The 15,643-nt window shown below is 39.4% G+C and overlaps 1 protein-coding gene across 2 annotated transcripts in view; it reads left to right on the top strand.

The window, feature by feature from the left end:
- Positions 1-15,643, top strand: part of LOC120860477 (methionine synthase) — a 124,223-nt gene that overhangs the window by 25,508 nt on the left and 83,072 nt on the right. For both annotated transcript variants that reach the window (XM_040236296.1, XM_040236297.1), the window contains 8 exons: positions 1,009-1,101; positions 2,492-2,598; positions 4,655-4,714; positions 5,428-5,522; positions 8,850-8,950; positions 9,975-10,036; positions 11,081-11,148; positions 13,206-13,285. In XM_040236296.1, the coding sequence (XP_040092230.1) occupies positions 1,009-1,101; positions 2,492-2,598; positions 4,655-4,714; positions 5,428-5,522; positions 8,850-8,950; positions 9,975-10,036; positions 11,081-11,148; positions 13,206-13,285 (666 nt within the window). The remainder of the gene's footprint in view (positions 1-1,008; positions 1,102-2,491; positions 2,599-4,654; positions 4,715-5,427; positions 5,523-8,849; positions 8,951-9,974; positions 10,037-11,080; positions 11,149-13,205; positions 13,286-15,643) is intronic.

Raw genomic sequence — 15,643 nt, 5'->3', positions numbered from 1 at the left:
ATTGATTGGTTGGTAAATGGTAAAACATAACCATTTGGTTAAAATCACCACAAGTGATAAGCAGTGTGTCCCCGCTTCTGTTAGGATATGTAAATGAACACAACATGTCAGGCTCTTAGGAGCACCAGGACTCTAGCCTAGACGAAAGATTATCCAGGAATTCTTAAAGAGTTATTAAAGTAAGATTTGATCTCCTTCATACTTTAACTTCAGGCTTTGTAATTATTCATTGTGATTTAATATTTTCCCCCTGCAAAGGCCTTGCAGTACAGCAGTGGGGAGCGTTTCAAGATCATTGCTGCTGTGAGGAAGCTTTGCAGAACCTATGTTCATGACCTTCAAGGTTTCTTAAGGGTGGGAAGAGAGAGTTTGTCCCGGCATAGCTGTGGTGATGTTTCCATGGTGACTCAGACGGTACAGAATCTGCCTGCAATGCAGGAGACCTGGGGTCGATCCCTGGGCTGGGAAGATTCCCTGGAGAAGGAAATGGCAACCCACTCCAGTATTCTTGCCTGGAGAATTCCACGGAGAGAAGAACCTGGCAGGCTACAGTCCATGGGATTGCAAAGAGTTGGGCGTGCCTGAATGACTTTCACTTTCACGTAGCTGTGGTTGATAGAAAAGGATTACTAACTGAAACTCTTTGAAGATATGAGAATTCAGTTTTTTTGCATTGGCTTGGAGGTCACATGTGCACATACTTCATGTTTCATAATTTCCCCAGTGGGGTCCAGGACGGCCCTCATAATCAAATATCTATTTGCAGTAAAATCTATGAATTGTCTACTAAATGGAGTAAAAACTATAAACAGCCTCTTGTAGTTCAGGTGAGGTCAAGTTTTGTTGTTGAATTAAGGGGAAAAGTGAGGCTTTTGTGCTTTCTGAATTTCAGAGTGATGGACAAAGGATTATATTCCTGTGTTCTAGGGAAAATCTCATGGACTATTGACTCACAGCAGAAAGGGCAAGCTATTTAGGGATTTCACACTTGTTTTTCTTTTCCCAAAGGAATTAAGAGATATGTGGCAGGAGCTCTGGGTCCAACTAACAAGACACTCTCTGTGTCCCCATCTGTGGAAAGACCAGATTACAGGAACATCAGTGAGTATCATATACAATCATTGATCTTGGGCAGTTACCTCGGTGTTTCAGTAATCTGTACATCTGTAATATGGGGCCAGTGCCAGCTTCTGTTAAGGGGTTGTTGTGACTTAAGGGCTTAGCAGTCCCTGGGATGTGGTAGACATTTAAATAAAAGTGAGCTGTTATTAGTCATTGGATTAGTATTATTTATCTTGAGTCTGTTTTCAAAGATCCATGTTGTTGTGTTTGGGCTTCTTTATCAGCTGTGGAAATAAAACCAATCAAAATGAAACTTTAAACTGAGAAGTTGAGCAAATATAGATACTAGGCCTTGGTCAGTTTATAGAATAGCCTACTATACCCCACTTTATTTGTCAGGGAGCAGTTATAAACAGACTAACATTATACACCAGCATCTATAAGCATACTTGCATTGAAATTTTATGAGAAGGCTAGAAATCTAGGTCAGTTTAAGCATTAGACTGCAAAAAAACAAAAAGAATTAAACGGTCGGAGCCGAATAATGGTAATAATGTGGTAATGAATTCAGTGTCGAAGACAAGTTCAGGCAAGTGTGATTTGTAGATTTTGGTTCCAGATACCACACTTTTCCACTAGGAGTTGCTCATTCTGGGCTGACGTGTGGCTGGAGCTTCTTTTGGTCTTAGTGTGGCAGGAGCTTCTTTTGGTCTTAGTGTGGCAGTGGAGAGCTTTCCTTTCTCATGCACTATGTAAGATGAAGTAGGCTACTCTATTGAATATATGTACATCTTTCCTTTCCTGGGTGAGAGATGAAATGGGGAGTGGGTAACCTCTGAGATGGAAATAGATAAGACATTTTTAACAGAAAGTTTACCTAGGAGTGATTGTACCCTTTTGTGTTTGAGACTGAAATTGCACACCAGGCAGGTTTCTTCTCTGACAGAGTTGGTGTCAGAGGACAGGCGCAAAATTGATAGAACCACAGACTTTTACCCCAGAGGGTGTGAGAAAATATGACTCGACCAGTCATGAATCCACATCAGTGTGACACGTTTCTCTAATTATTCCTCACACTCTTCCCTGAATTGATTGATTAAAACCATCCCTGGAAAGATCTGTTTTAAAGATCTTAAAGTAAGAGCTGGGGCTCAAGAAATCATGTCTCTCCCCACCCAGCCAGTGGCTTGTTCTCTGTTCACACATGGGAAGTGAGCCTGTGTGCAGAGAGTTTAGGAGTGTCTGTGTTTAGTTTGCTGGTTTAACTTCCATCACTGCCATGTTTCTTACAAAATGTGGTGTTGCCCTTAAATTATGCATATAAACCAGCAATAGGTAGTTCACCTGGAACCAGGCCTAAATTTGGTGTGTCCTGGGCTTTCAAAGGATACTAATGACTGATGTCCTGGGTGTGGTTTGTTTTCTGCAGCATTTGATGAACTTGTTGAAGCCTACAAAGAGCAGGCCAAAGGGCTTCTGGATGGTGGAGTGGATATCTTACTCATTGAAACTATTTTTGATACCGCTAATGCCAAGGTGAGTTAAAGGAGGAAAAGGGGGCTGAACTGGGGTGCCGGCTGGGGTGCTTCCCCTCATGAAGTGAGGAAATACAACATATTATTACTTTATATAAAGAACTTTTAAATTATGAAACTGAATGTTTTCATGTATAGCTACTGTATGTGCATGGATGCATAGGTCAGATATATATGCGTGATTTTAAAATTCAAAATAAATGTATGGAGTAAAAAGTAAATATCCTCCATGCCCCCATTCCCTGGGTATCTAGCCGTCTTCCCGAGGGACAACTGCTGTTACTGGTGTGGAGGCCCTATGGAGATTCCATTCAGAGAAAAGTATGCGTGTGAGTGTGCATATGTGCTTGTATTCCGTACATATGTACAAAGGTATGTAGTGTGTGCAATAAAAAGTAAAAAATAAAATAAAAATAAATAAAATAAAATAAAAAGTAAAATAAAAAACTCCTCATACATACATTTTTGACAGTGTCTCTGAGTATAAATTTCTACATGTGAAATTGCTGCGTTAAAGAGTCTGGGCACTGTTACTTTTGATCTTCACCCTCCAGGATTGGACTCATTTTTCCTCCAGACAGCGAACAGTCCACAGGATTGCTGGCTGCTTTCACCACACCCTCTCTATTGAACTTTTTGATCTTTTCCACTCTAATAGGTGAAAAATACTACCTTACTATAGTTTTTATGTATGCAGTATCTCTGTCTGTGGATTCTGAGGTGGAAGAGCTTTGGGCATTAGAGGACCTTAGTTTCTGGTCTTAGAACTTAAGAAAACATGGACAGTACAGATTAACACAGCATTCGTGTCTTTACAACCGATTCTAGCTCATATTCTTTGCAGTGACATACACTGTTGGTTCATGTACCTACCTTGTTTATGTGAGGCTGTGGAAGTAGAGGCTTCATATTTACCTCTTTTTAGTTTTGATTGAGAGAAGGAAGAAAAAGAGTAGCTCTTCAGCTCTTTCTCAGGGAAAATATTAGTTCAGGGGTGGACTTCCAGTCAGCGTTTGTTTTGTTGTAATATGTACAGTGGAAGCACAAGCTGAAATCAAGATTGCCGGGAGAAATATCAATAACCTCAGATATGCAGATGACACCACCCTTATGGCAGAAAGTGAAGAGGAACTAAAAAGCCTCTTGATGAAAGTGAAAGAGGAGAGTGAAAAAGGTGGCTTAAAGCTCAACATTCAGAAAATGAAGATCAGGGCATCTGGTCCCATCACTTCATGGGAATTAGATGGGGAAAGAGTGGAAACAGTGGCTGACTTTATTTTTGGGGGCTCCAAAATCACTGCAAATGGTGACTGCAGCCATGAAATTAAAAGACGCTTACTCCTTGGAAGGAAAGTTATGACCAACCTAGACAGCATATTAAAAAGCAAAGACATTACTTTGTCAACAAAGGTCTGTCTAGTCAAGGCTATGGTTTTTCCAACGGTCATGTATGGATGTGAGAGTTGGACTATAAAGCTGAGTGCTGAAGAATTGATGCTTTTGAACTGTGGTGTTGGAGAAGACTCTTGAGAGTCCCTTGGACTGCAAGGAGATCCAACCAGTCCATCCTAAAGGAGATCAGTCCTGGGTGTTCATTGGAAGGACTGATGCTAAAGCTGAAACTCCAATATTTTGGCCACCTGATGCGAAGAGCTGACTCATTTGAAAAGACCCTGATGCTGGGAAAGATTGAGGGCAGGAGGAGAAGGGGACGACAGAGGATGAGATGGTTGGATGACATCACCGACTCAATGGACGTGGGTTTGGGTAAACTCCGGGAGTTGGTGATGGACAGGGAGGTCTGGCGTGCTGCGGTTCATGGGGTCGCAAAGAGTCGGACATGACTGAGCAACTGAACTGAATATGTACAGTGTTACCTTGAGAAAGGGGTGTGGGTTTTGTATGTCACATGGAGGACTTGTTTCTCCTCCCCAGAGAGTGTGATATGTGTCTTATCTAAAGAGGCCTTGGTAAAAGAAACATTCTGATCAGCCTGTTAGACTGTGACCTTTGACACAGTCTCTCAGTAACAAAGATGTCCTTTTTCTCCCTGGCAGGCAGCCTTGTTTGCAGTCCAAAAACTTTTTGAAGAGGAGTATGTTCCCCGGCCTGTCTTTGTAAGTTCTAAAGTATTTGGTATTTGCATGAGGAAGTTTTTTTGTGTTTTTTTTATATGATCATTTTGAGGGTGAGGTTTCAGTTTTCCTGATAGAACTTTTGAGAGTAACTTCCTCTGTTTACCTCCCTCCTGCCACCACTTCAGACCAATAGCAATCTTATCTGCAGAAATGTGAAGACAACGAATCTAGAGGTGGTTGGTGAAAGGCAGGTCCCCCAGAGTCAAAGGCTCAGTGACTCTAGGGTCGGAGGAGGGACAGACTTGAAGCTGACCATGGAGCATCCACCACCAGAGACAGCAGACTGCCAGTTCACTGAGGCACTAGGCAGGCCCACACTGCTTGCTGAGAATAGATCGGAACCCACAAGCGTTGTCAGACGAATCAGATGTTGAACAGCAAGAGACCAGGATAACCTTAAATATCTGTGGAAAGTCCTCTCCAGTGGGACTGGTGGTGTGAAGCCTAAAGCTTTTTTGGGCACTGCTTTTGCCTCCCTGACTTTCCCTTTTCTCGGCTTCTTTGGCTTTCCAACCTCTCCCCTGGGCACTCATCTGTTTCCAACCATGGTTAAACAGTGTTGCCTTAAACTTGGAGTGCTATAGCTCTCTTTCAAGTTTTTTTTGTTTTTTAAAAGCTTCTTAATTTTACTTTGTTTTTGAGACTGTATTCTTAACTCTGTGTGGTTGACTGAGTTTACTTTTTCAATTCAGATTTCAGGGACAATTGTTGATAAAAGTGGGCGAACTCTCTCTGGCCAGACTGGGGAGGCATTTGTCATCAGCGTGTCTCATGCAGACCCACTCTGGTGAGTGATCATTCTTTCCTGCCTCCATTCCTTTTGGGGTTCATCTCTTCTGATGACGACAGCCTGGGACCTGGGAGTGAATTGCTTCTTCATATTCCCACGGTATCACTTGTGTGAAATATTGACTTTCCTTGAGGGTAACTGACTGCCCTGAGGACGTCAGAAGACCACAGCCTAAATGAATCAATTTGAGTTACTGGGAGAGTTTTTATGCTCCTTGGACAAGCCAGAGAGTTGCCTTTTTGTCTGTGAATGTTCCCCTTATAGTTTAAGACTGCCTTGGCCCAGTAAAAACACTTTAAATCTATTATCAGCACTTAAAAACAGCAAGGTTTTTTCACTCCCTGCTCCTGTAGCAACCAGAAACAGCCTAGCTTGGAAGAAGGTGAAGCAGCCTAATTTGGAATACAGTAGAAATTCTAAAACTTTGGAATACAGTAGAAATTCTGAAACTTAGATTTCTATCTTTAAAATTAACATGGCCAGGACTTTCCTGGTGGTCCAGTGGCTAAGACTCTGCACTTCCAATGCTAGGGGCCTGGGTTCAAACCCTGGTCAGGGAACTAGATCCCACCACATGCTGCAACTCAACGTTCTCATGCTAAACCAAAGATTGAAGATCCCGAGTGTGGCAACTAAGACACATTGCAGCCAAATAAATACATAAATATTTTAAAAAATTAACATGGCTTTTACATTGTATTTTAAGATATCTCTATATTTTTCTGATCAAAATGGTGATGAGATGGAAGCTCCTAAAATATACACAGTTTCCTCCTGTGCCTTGTCCATGCGTATACTACTTCTGCCTGGAGGCTGTGCCTGCCCTGCATTCTCACCCTGACACGTGAGCCTTTCAGTCCATCCCTAGGGTCCTCTCCAGGGACCCTGCCCTCTCTTACCAGCCCAGGTCAATGTTCTTCTCAGAGTGCTCTGTGAACTTTTATTATAGTGTTGGCCATAAAAATAAGAGTCGTAGACGTTTATTGGAAGTTTGCTGTGTGCCAGACTCAGTTCTAAGTGCTTCATGCTCTTTTAATTTTGGCAACAACACCTTGAGGTAGCTGTTTGCTCTTCAGATCTTTTGTTTATTTTTTGAGTTGGGTAGTTTTCTTATTGTTGAGTTTTAAGAATTAAAAAAAAAAAACAACTTTGAATACCATATATGTGTTTTACAAATATTTGCTCCCAGCCTATGGCTTATCTACTCATGCTCTTAAAGTCTGCTCTTTCATTGGACAGAAGTTTTTAACTTTAGTGAAGTCCAGCTTATCAATTTATTTTTCTTTCATGGAACCTGCTTTTGGTACTGTATCTAAAACTCATTGCCAGACCCATGGTCATGTAGATTTATCTCTTGTGTAATCTTTATATACATATTTATATCTTAGTTTTGCAATTTACAGTTAACCATGTTGCATTAATTTTATGAAAGATGTAAGATCTGTGTCTAGATTAAGTTTTTCAAATGCGAATGTCCAGTTGTTCCAGCACTATTTCTTGAAAAGATAATCCTTTCTCCATTGGATTGCCTTTGCTTCTTTGTCAAAGGTCAGTTGATTCTGTTCCTAGATTCTATTCTGCTGCATTGCTCTGTGCTCTCATCAATACCAGAGATTCCTTTAGCTTTTTAATGGATCTTGAAGTGAGGTAGTATCAGTCCTTCTTTGATCTTTGTTCTTCTTTGTTCTTCTCCTCCAAGAATTGTATTAGCAATTCTGGGTCATTTACTTCTTCATGTAAACTTTAGGACCAGTTCATTGATATTCACAAATAACTTGCTGGATTTTAATTGACGTGTGTGAATGTATATAAAATTGGGAAAAATTGAGGTCTTAAGTATAATAAATCTTCCTGTTCATGAACTTAGGATATATCTCCATTTATTTAGATCTTCCCTGATTTCTTTCATCAGAGTTTTGAAGTTATACACAAGTATTTCATTTGTTTTGGTGCCATTGTAAATAGTGTATTTTCTGTATTTCAAATTTCAATTGCTCATTGCTACTGTTTAGGTAAACAGTTAACTTTTGTATATGAACCTTGTACTTTACAGTTTGGGTTCAAAGAGCGTTTTAGATGATTCTTTGGAATAGTAATAGATAGTCTTACCTGTGAACAAAGACAAATTTGTTTCTTCCTTTCCAGTCTGCATACCTTTTATTTTCCATTTTCTCTTAATGCCCTCTTAGGACTCCCAGCATGACATTTAGCAGGAGGTGAAAGAAGTCATCCTTACCTTGTTCCAGATCTTGTGGGAAAAACATTTAATTCTACATCACTAAATAGATGTGCTTTATCCAGTGTGAGAAGTTTTCTTCTGTTCCTAGTAAACTAGGAGTTTTTATCACAAATGGGAGTTGTGAATTTGTTAAATAAACTTTTTATTGTGGAATAATTTCAGATTTGCAGAAAAGTGGCACACATGGTACAGAGAGTTCCTGTATTTTTTTTTAATCTAGTTTTTTCTAATGTGACATCTTGCATTACCTGTGATACTTTCAGCAAAACTAAAAGCATATTACTGTTATTTAAACTCCACACTTTATTCAGGTTTCAAGTTTTTCCACACTGTTCTTTTTCTGTTCCAGGTTCTAATCTAGTATATCATATTACACTAAGAAATCATAATAAAAGGAAAAAAGTAAAATATGAAAAAATAAAAGATAACATAGTCCCAGTCACTTCATAATTAATTCTTGAATTCCTGAAGGCCTTGGCAGCTCCCTCTGAGAGTGGCTTTGGAGGGGTTTTAGCAGTTCTGCTTTGATCTGTTTTGAGTCCACAGTAAGTTTCATTTGCAAAACACAGAGCTCCTTGGTTACAAGTAAACCCACTTAATTTATAAGAGGACAAATTCTAAGTCCAGGGTCACATTGCAAGTCATTTGGAGCAAGGGCCAAGTCTTGGTCTAGACTCCCAAAGTGGCCTCCATATACCATTAATATTACATCTACCTGCAAGATTTTCCTTTTTCTTTCTCTTCAGTATTGCTTTCCAATCAATGTTTATTAGTGGTGGTAATTTGCAGACATTTTTGTTTCATGGTATAGCAGTGATGAAACTGTAAACTTATTTTTTTATTTATATTCTGGATCCTTAAGCTGTAAGATCATCTAATGTTGGAGACATGGGCAGAAATGTTTAGTGCTGCAGGGAACATCAGTGAGGTGGCTTTGACTGGAGCTGAACTAAATGTGCTTCAAATCAAGAGATTTATTATCTGCTTGGTTTTAAATATACTCCTTTCCTCATCATAACTTTGTATATGTATAAATATTTAGAATAAAAGAGGGTGCTTCTAATCTCTTCTTTTTGTTTTTTCAGCATTGGATTAAATTGTGCTCTGGGTGCAGCTGAAATGAGACCTTTTATTGAAACAATTGGAAAATGTACAACAGCTTATGTTCTCTGTTATCCCAATGCAGGTATGTGTTTCAGGGGAGTCACACATAGGAGAATCCAGATACACAAGACCTGAGTAGACAGGGAAACAGATCTGGATTAAAAGAGTTTGTTTTGTAGATCTTAGGATATAGTCAGCTTTTAATAGAAATTTTTTAAATGAAGAAACTTGGGTCTGGACAACTGTTTCCCTCTAGATATGAAAGAACAGTTTGGCTCAGCCTGAAAGTGTCAGAAGTGGACAGAGCTCTGAGGAATGAAGCCTCATTGCTTAACTGACCAGAGTCTTGGAATTGGTGACAGTGCTTGCCATGTGGGCATGGCCAAAGTGATGGGCGCAAAGACCCTGTGTGAGAGCCCTCTTTGTTCCACTGCATCAACAAACGAGCAGATAAAGAACCTGTTACTTTTCCTCTTTTTAAGTTAGGACTTCAAATTTATGGTATATAAAAATTCCTAAGATAAATGTAGACAATTTTTAAGCTGTCTATTTAATATTTATAATCCATCCTGGGTTAACCAGATTTCCTGGTGTATGTTTTTGAGCATTAGGAGTAAGATAACTAGAAGTGGATAATAAATGAAACAGGAAATTGGGTGATTAGATGCTAAAGTCTTATGTGGGAAAACTTACTTGAAAGGGGATGAGTTGTGTTTTGGTTGTTTTTAATTGCATGCCTGGTGCTTGATAGTTCAAAGGATGTGTGGTATTCCCTCAAACCTTACCCCCTGGCAGCTAGGTGACTAGAATTAATTTCCTTTATAGGAAGGGGAGGGCTAGAGGTAGAGGAATTCTGTCCCATGTAGTAGTGATGCTTTTCTTTGAAATGGAAAAAAAATAATGGATATTTATTTTCCAATGTGATTTTTTTGTTGTTTGATATGTTCTCTCTGTACTTATTATGTTTAATATTAAGAATTCTTATTTTTTTAAGTGATCTTGCTTTAAGTAAAAAGTTTTCTAGCCTTTTAACCCAAAGCCTTTACAAATGCTGTGTCTGTTTGTGAAAATAATTTCCAGTAATGGTTGAAATATGCTTTTCTTAGGTCTTCCCAATACCTTCGGTGACTATAATGAAACTCCCCACGTGATGGCCATGCACGTAAAGGTCACGAATCCTCTTTCACTTGGTTTTTAAGAGATAAAAAAATGGAATTTTTGATTTAGAATAGTTAGACGTAGACTTTACCTCTAAAGAAAACCGAATGTGTATATAAGAAATAAAAGCTTACGATGAATGAATATGATGGAGGCAGAGAAAGGGGCTTGTTGTCAGCATCCCTCTCATAGTCGAAACAAGTGGATTCCCAGTGAGATCCGACCCAAACTAACTGAAACTCATCCTCTGAGCCCTCCCAAGTGGTCTTCTCCACCCACCAAACTGCTAGGTGGAGTTGACATCTCTTTGCTCCCCACTGTCATCTCCCCTGCTCTCCTTCTCTGCATACACCTTCCATCTTTGAAGTCCTGGTTCACAAAACCATATTGCCCAAAATGCCTCCTTATTTCTAACCCCTGGGTCTCTTCTCCTCATTCCTTGGATTTTTAGCTTCTGGCTTATTGACATTGTCTCCTAAAGTATTTCTGACTTAATTCTTATGATTTCAGTACCTTATGTAGATGTTCTTTCCAGTATTGTCACTTCTCAGTTCCTTGAGTCCCTCTTTCAGGTTACCTTGTCCTTCAGACCCGCTGTGGTTAAACTCCTGACCCACATTATGCATTATGTAACCTCTGTCACTTGCGGTCATTGGAGTACTTGAAATGTGGTTGTTGTGACTGAGGAATTGAATTTTTGATTTTTTCAACATTTGAATTTAAATTTAAATACTAATAACTTAGATGTTATTGGCAAACACATTATTCAGTTCACATGCATTCTGCTCAGCATATGGATAAAACAAATTTTCATTATGATCAGATAGACAGATGCCTCAATGCATTTCATCTGAACTGTTCCCTGCTTTTAACCTTGTATCTGAGTCTTGTGAAGGCTTTATATCTAGAGTCAAATATGTTTAGCTCTCTTTTAAATGTAAAATTAGTTATTCAGGAAATGTGGATGGTGGTGAACTTAGAATTGATGCTGGATTGATGGTGGTGAACTTAGAATTCAGATAAGCTCTCTGAAACTTTATTTTTCTAAATGCAGGATTTTGCTGTTGATGGCTTGGTCAACATAGTTGGTGGATGCTGTGGTACGACACCAGATCATATCAGGTGACAATCACTTCGAAGTGTTTAATTTTTTGTTATGGGATGAATTGTGTCCCCCTCAAAATTCATAGATCAAAGCCCTAATCCCCAGTTCTGAATGTGACAGTAATTAGAGATAGGGTGGATAAGCAGGTAATTGAGGTAAAATGAGGTCATGTGAATAGATCCTGGTCCAGTGTGTGGCTGCTGAGGGCACAGACACACACAGGAGGGGCCCCTGTGCAAGCGCAGGGAGAAGAGGGCCAATGAGAAGCCAAGGGGAGGAAGCCAGCCCTGCTGACGCCGTGACCTGAGACTCCTAGCTTCCAAAATGTTGAGAAACCTTGCTGTTTAAACTCCTCAGCCTGTGGTATTTAATTATGGCAGTCCTAGCAAACTGGGATACTTTAATTGCTATAAAGTACAAAAATAATAAAATGAAATCTCATGTGCCTAAGACATAATTTTCAGCATTTTGCTATTCTTATTTTATCTATTCTCTAACTTCTTTTTCCTCCTTAGATGATTATAAGCAAATCCTAGCTATCTTAACACTGTACCTTTAAATATCTGATTAGTATTCCAATGTTCACTTCCAATGCTCAAGGAAGGACAGCTCATATGTGGAGAAATACCTGCCTCCACTAGATTCTTTCATGGACAGAAAAGACTAAGCGGCAAGCACCTTGAGGTCAAGAAGAGCATCTTCACCTCGCCTGGCACAGTCACTGCTTAACCCACGTTGTTGAGGGTTAAGGAAGGGAGTGTGAGACAGGACATGGTGAAGGGTGTGGTTAAGTCCCTGCAGTTTCATGGTTAATCCTCTTATAAAGAGGATTGGAATTGAAAGTTAAGGACTGTTTCTGTTTTTATTTTTTTCCCTAAAGTGACTGATGATCATATTTTGAGCCAGTCACCTGACTGTTCTGTGTCTGTTTCATACCTATAAAATGTTCACTGTGTGAATTGCCTAATGTTGTACTGCTTTTGTTGACCTCTGTAATAGATTCTATTAAGAGTCTACAATTTTTTAAACATCCTTTAAATACTATCTGAAAGCTATTAATAGTGAGGATAGCTTATCTATGGATCTCTTTTTTTTTTAAGGTTATTGCCTCCTTTATAGGGCTTCCCTTGTGGCTCAGCTGGTAAAGAATCTGCCTGTAAGGCAGGAAATCTGGGTTCAAACGCTGGGTTGGGAAGATCCCCTGGAAAAGGGAAAGACTCCTCCCCCCTCCAGGATTCTGGCCTGGAGAATTCCATGCACTGCATAGTCCATGGGGTCACAAAGAGTCAGACATGACTGAGTGACTTTCACGTTTACTTTCCTCCTTCATAAAAAGAGTTGCTTCAAAAATTGCTGTGTGTGTGTTTATCTACCTCTGTATATATATATTTGCTGCTTTTATTTTGTCATTCACACATTAATTTGGGGAGCTGTACTGACTGGTTCATACTGGTCCTGATCAATTTAGTAGAGCAGGCAGATTTTTCAAGGCTAATCAGAGACATATTTCATTGAAGCTGAGAAGGTTCCAAAGAGTATAAATAACTAAAACAAATTTCCAGGAGTAGTTATTTTGGATTTTTAGTGATGTCTTATTCTGAATCCTCTCTATTCTGTGTGTGTGTGTGCTTGAAAAAAAATACCTAAAGGATTTAATTTCCTTTGCTCTAGGCATCTCCTCTCCTCTTTACTCTTCCTTCTCAACAATGAAGCCTTTTTTTTCTTTTAAATTACTGTGTAGATTAAGGACATCTTCAGGTTGGGAAGCGATGGGGGAGATTTGCCGTGTGCATTTGTGTAAACTCTCGTATCTGTAGGTGCACGTTTGTAGGTTCACAGCTGTGAGCATAGAAACTGGTCTGGTCCATACACAGCAGACGGGACAGATACAGAAATGTGAAATAGTATAGATTCATTTTATGCATTACTGAGAAAACTAAAAGGCACAATTGCTGCTGCACATTTGGAACTAGGTATATAATTATGTTAAACAGACTTAATGTCATAGCTGGAAATCAGCTTAATTGAATTTTGTTCTGAGTTAATGGATATTGTGTTTTCTCTTTTAACTCAGAGAAATTGCTGAAGCTGTGAAAACCTGTAAACCTAGAGTTCCACCTGCCACTGTTTTTGAAGGGCATATGCTACTGTCTGGTAAGTCGTGACGATGTGACTTTTTTATAATTTCAGAAATCGTTTGTAGACTAAGTTTGTATGTTTACTCTACATGTTAGTGATGTTTAGGCCAAGGAACTTGTTTATTAGGTCAAAGAAGACTATGTATTTTTCTTGGCACTTAAATTAGTTCTGGCAAAGAACCTATTGTGTTTTTTAGGGATGGGAGCAGGAAGATACTTCAGGGAAAGGTGAAGGAAGGGACAGGTAGTGCCCTTGGTCAGAATTAGTGTGCCCTGCTTTGAAAATGTACATGGGCCACAGCCTAACAATTTTAATTGTCAGATTTGCTGCTAGTTGCTAAAAAATCTAGTCCAGGCTCAAGGTTTTTTTAATGATGGTAGTCTCTTCCTAGAAAATTTTATGTGCTTCTAAAATATTATTGTCCTGCTCTTCTTATGTTGAGTATGTATTCAGGACTTTGCAAAGAGTTGTAATATGTATTATTCTGTTTTGTTCTCAATAGCCCTGTGGGGTAGGCAGCTTCCCTTTTTCAGAATAAGCTTTAGTGTTCAAAAGAGTGTTGGTAAAATAGGTTATCATGCCAACTATTAGAAAAAAGGCTTTAAATTTTATATTCTTCGCACAACACTTTAATGTTGTATTCTTTAAAATATCTTTAAGCAAAAAGGAAAATGTGTATACAGTTTCTTAGAGAACCTGCAGATAGCACACACGAGGAATTATGCCCCCTAACTGAGAATTCAACATTTCTCTAAACTGATGTATTTTTGTTCCATATGTTCTCCTAAGAAAAGTGAAATGAAGTACAAGTTACAGTAAAAGTAATACCTACTTTTTTCACTCAGAACATACTGCATAGAATTAATCCCAATGAATGAGATGAAGTTGAGTTAAAAATATACCTCTTCAGTCTACCCTTTTTTCCTTTTTATTCTCCAGAAGATAGGATAAAATTAGAAGAAGAGGGATTTGTGATTTATGATGCACCCCCTACCCAGAAAAAGGGGCTTTTATCAGAGAGAAGTGTGGTGGAATAGTTTATTTCATCCTTAGATCTTACTTCGGCCAAAGTGTTAGTTGTTCAGTTGTGCCCAGCTCTTCGTGATTCTGTGGACTGTGGTCTGTCAGGCTCCTCTGTCCACGGAATTCTCTAGGCAAGAGTACCAGAGTGGGTTGCCACTCCCTTCTCTAGGGGATCTTCCCAACCCAGGGATCAAACCTGGGTTTCCCATATTGTAGGCAGATTCTTTACCATCTGAACCACTTCAGCCAAGGACTAAGTTAAGATGGTTAACCTTTGCCACAGTTGAAATAGGAGATAAACATTTAGTTATGATTTTTAAAAAGAGTTTATATATGTAAGAATGAAAGAATTCTTTCTTCTGATTTGAATTTCATGTGCTATTTCTAAATTGTTTTAAAAAACCACCTTCAATCAGATTTTAGAAGAATAACATCAAACATACTCTTTTTAATTGTTCTTTTATAAATTGCAGGCTTGAGAATAAATATAGTTTTTCTGTCAGATGCTTCACATTCATAATAAATCAGAAGTGCTTTGTGTGAAATACTTTTAGAGCAATGCAGCAGGGCCTCTCCAGCATTTAAATGTTAGCAGCCTGCTTGTGTGCCCTGGGAACTCTGGGTTCTAACTAAAGATCAGGGATGCTCTGAGGCTGGCATGGGGGAATGAGGCTGTGAGGATGGTACCAATGGAGAAGGAAATCACGGGCCCAAACTGGGAAGTGGTAGTCTTCCAAGTCAGGGAACAAAAGCCATTTGGTAAGCTCAAGCCTCTGAGACAAGTCCCCTGGGGTGTTGACTAAAATGGCTGTACAGGGCTTGCATCCCGGGGCTGACTGTCCCCAGAGCCTGCCTGTGACCATCTAGCAAGGCTTCTGCTTCTAAAACTGTAAATATTAAGAGTAGAACAAAAACAGTTAAAGGTCATTTCCTCTCGTAGTACTTTATACTGCATGTTGCTTTTTTCCTCAGTGTAACATATCCACAGTAATTATTTGATATTTGCCCCTAAATCAGCCTTTAACAGGGAGATGTTATTGTTCCTTGACAAATAAGGAAGGAGGAGCAAAAAGCCTAAGTGGCTCGCCCAGGGTCAGCTGTCTTCCAGCGTTCAGCCCGAGTCCTTCCTTGTGACCCTGTCTGGCCTTGCTGATTATTGGTTCTTGGCCTCTGGATCAAAGAGATGAGATAAAATTCTAAATACACTGTTGGTGGGATTAAAAAAGCTTGCTCCATCTGGCTTCGAGCCAGTGTCTGAAGGGACAGCTGAGGAGCATTCCTTTAGATTCTAACCTCATGGTTTTTGCCCCAGACTCTTGGTTACATAAGAATATGATGATAATTTTGCTT

Source organism: Oryx dammah, unplaced genomic scaffold (genome assembly GCF_014754425.2).
Source record: "Oryx dammah isolate SB20612 unplaced genomic scaffold, SCBI_Odam_1.1 HiC_scaffold_11077, whole genome shotgun sequence".
NCBI lineage: Eukaryota > Metazoa > Chordata > Mammalia > Artiodactyla > Bovidae > Oryx > Oryx dammah.
Note: the sequence above shows the minus strand (reverse complement) of the source record. Positions and strands in the feature narration are given on the sequence as shown.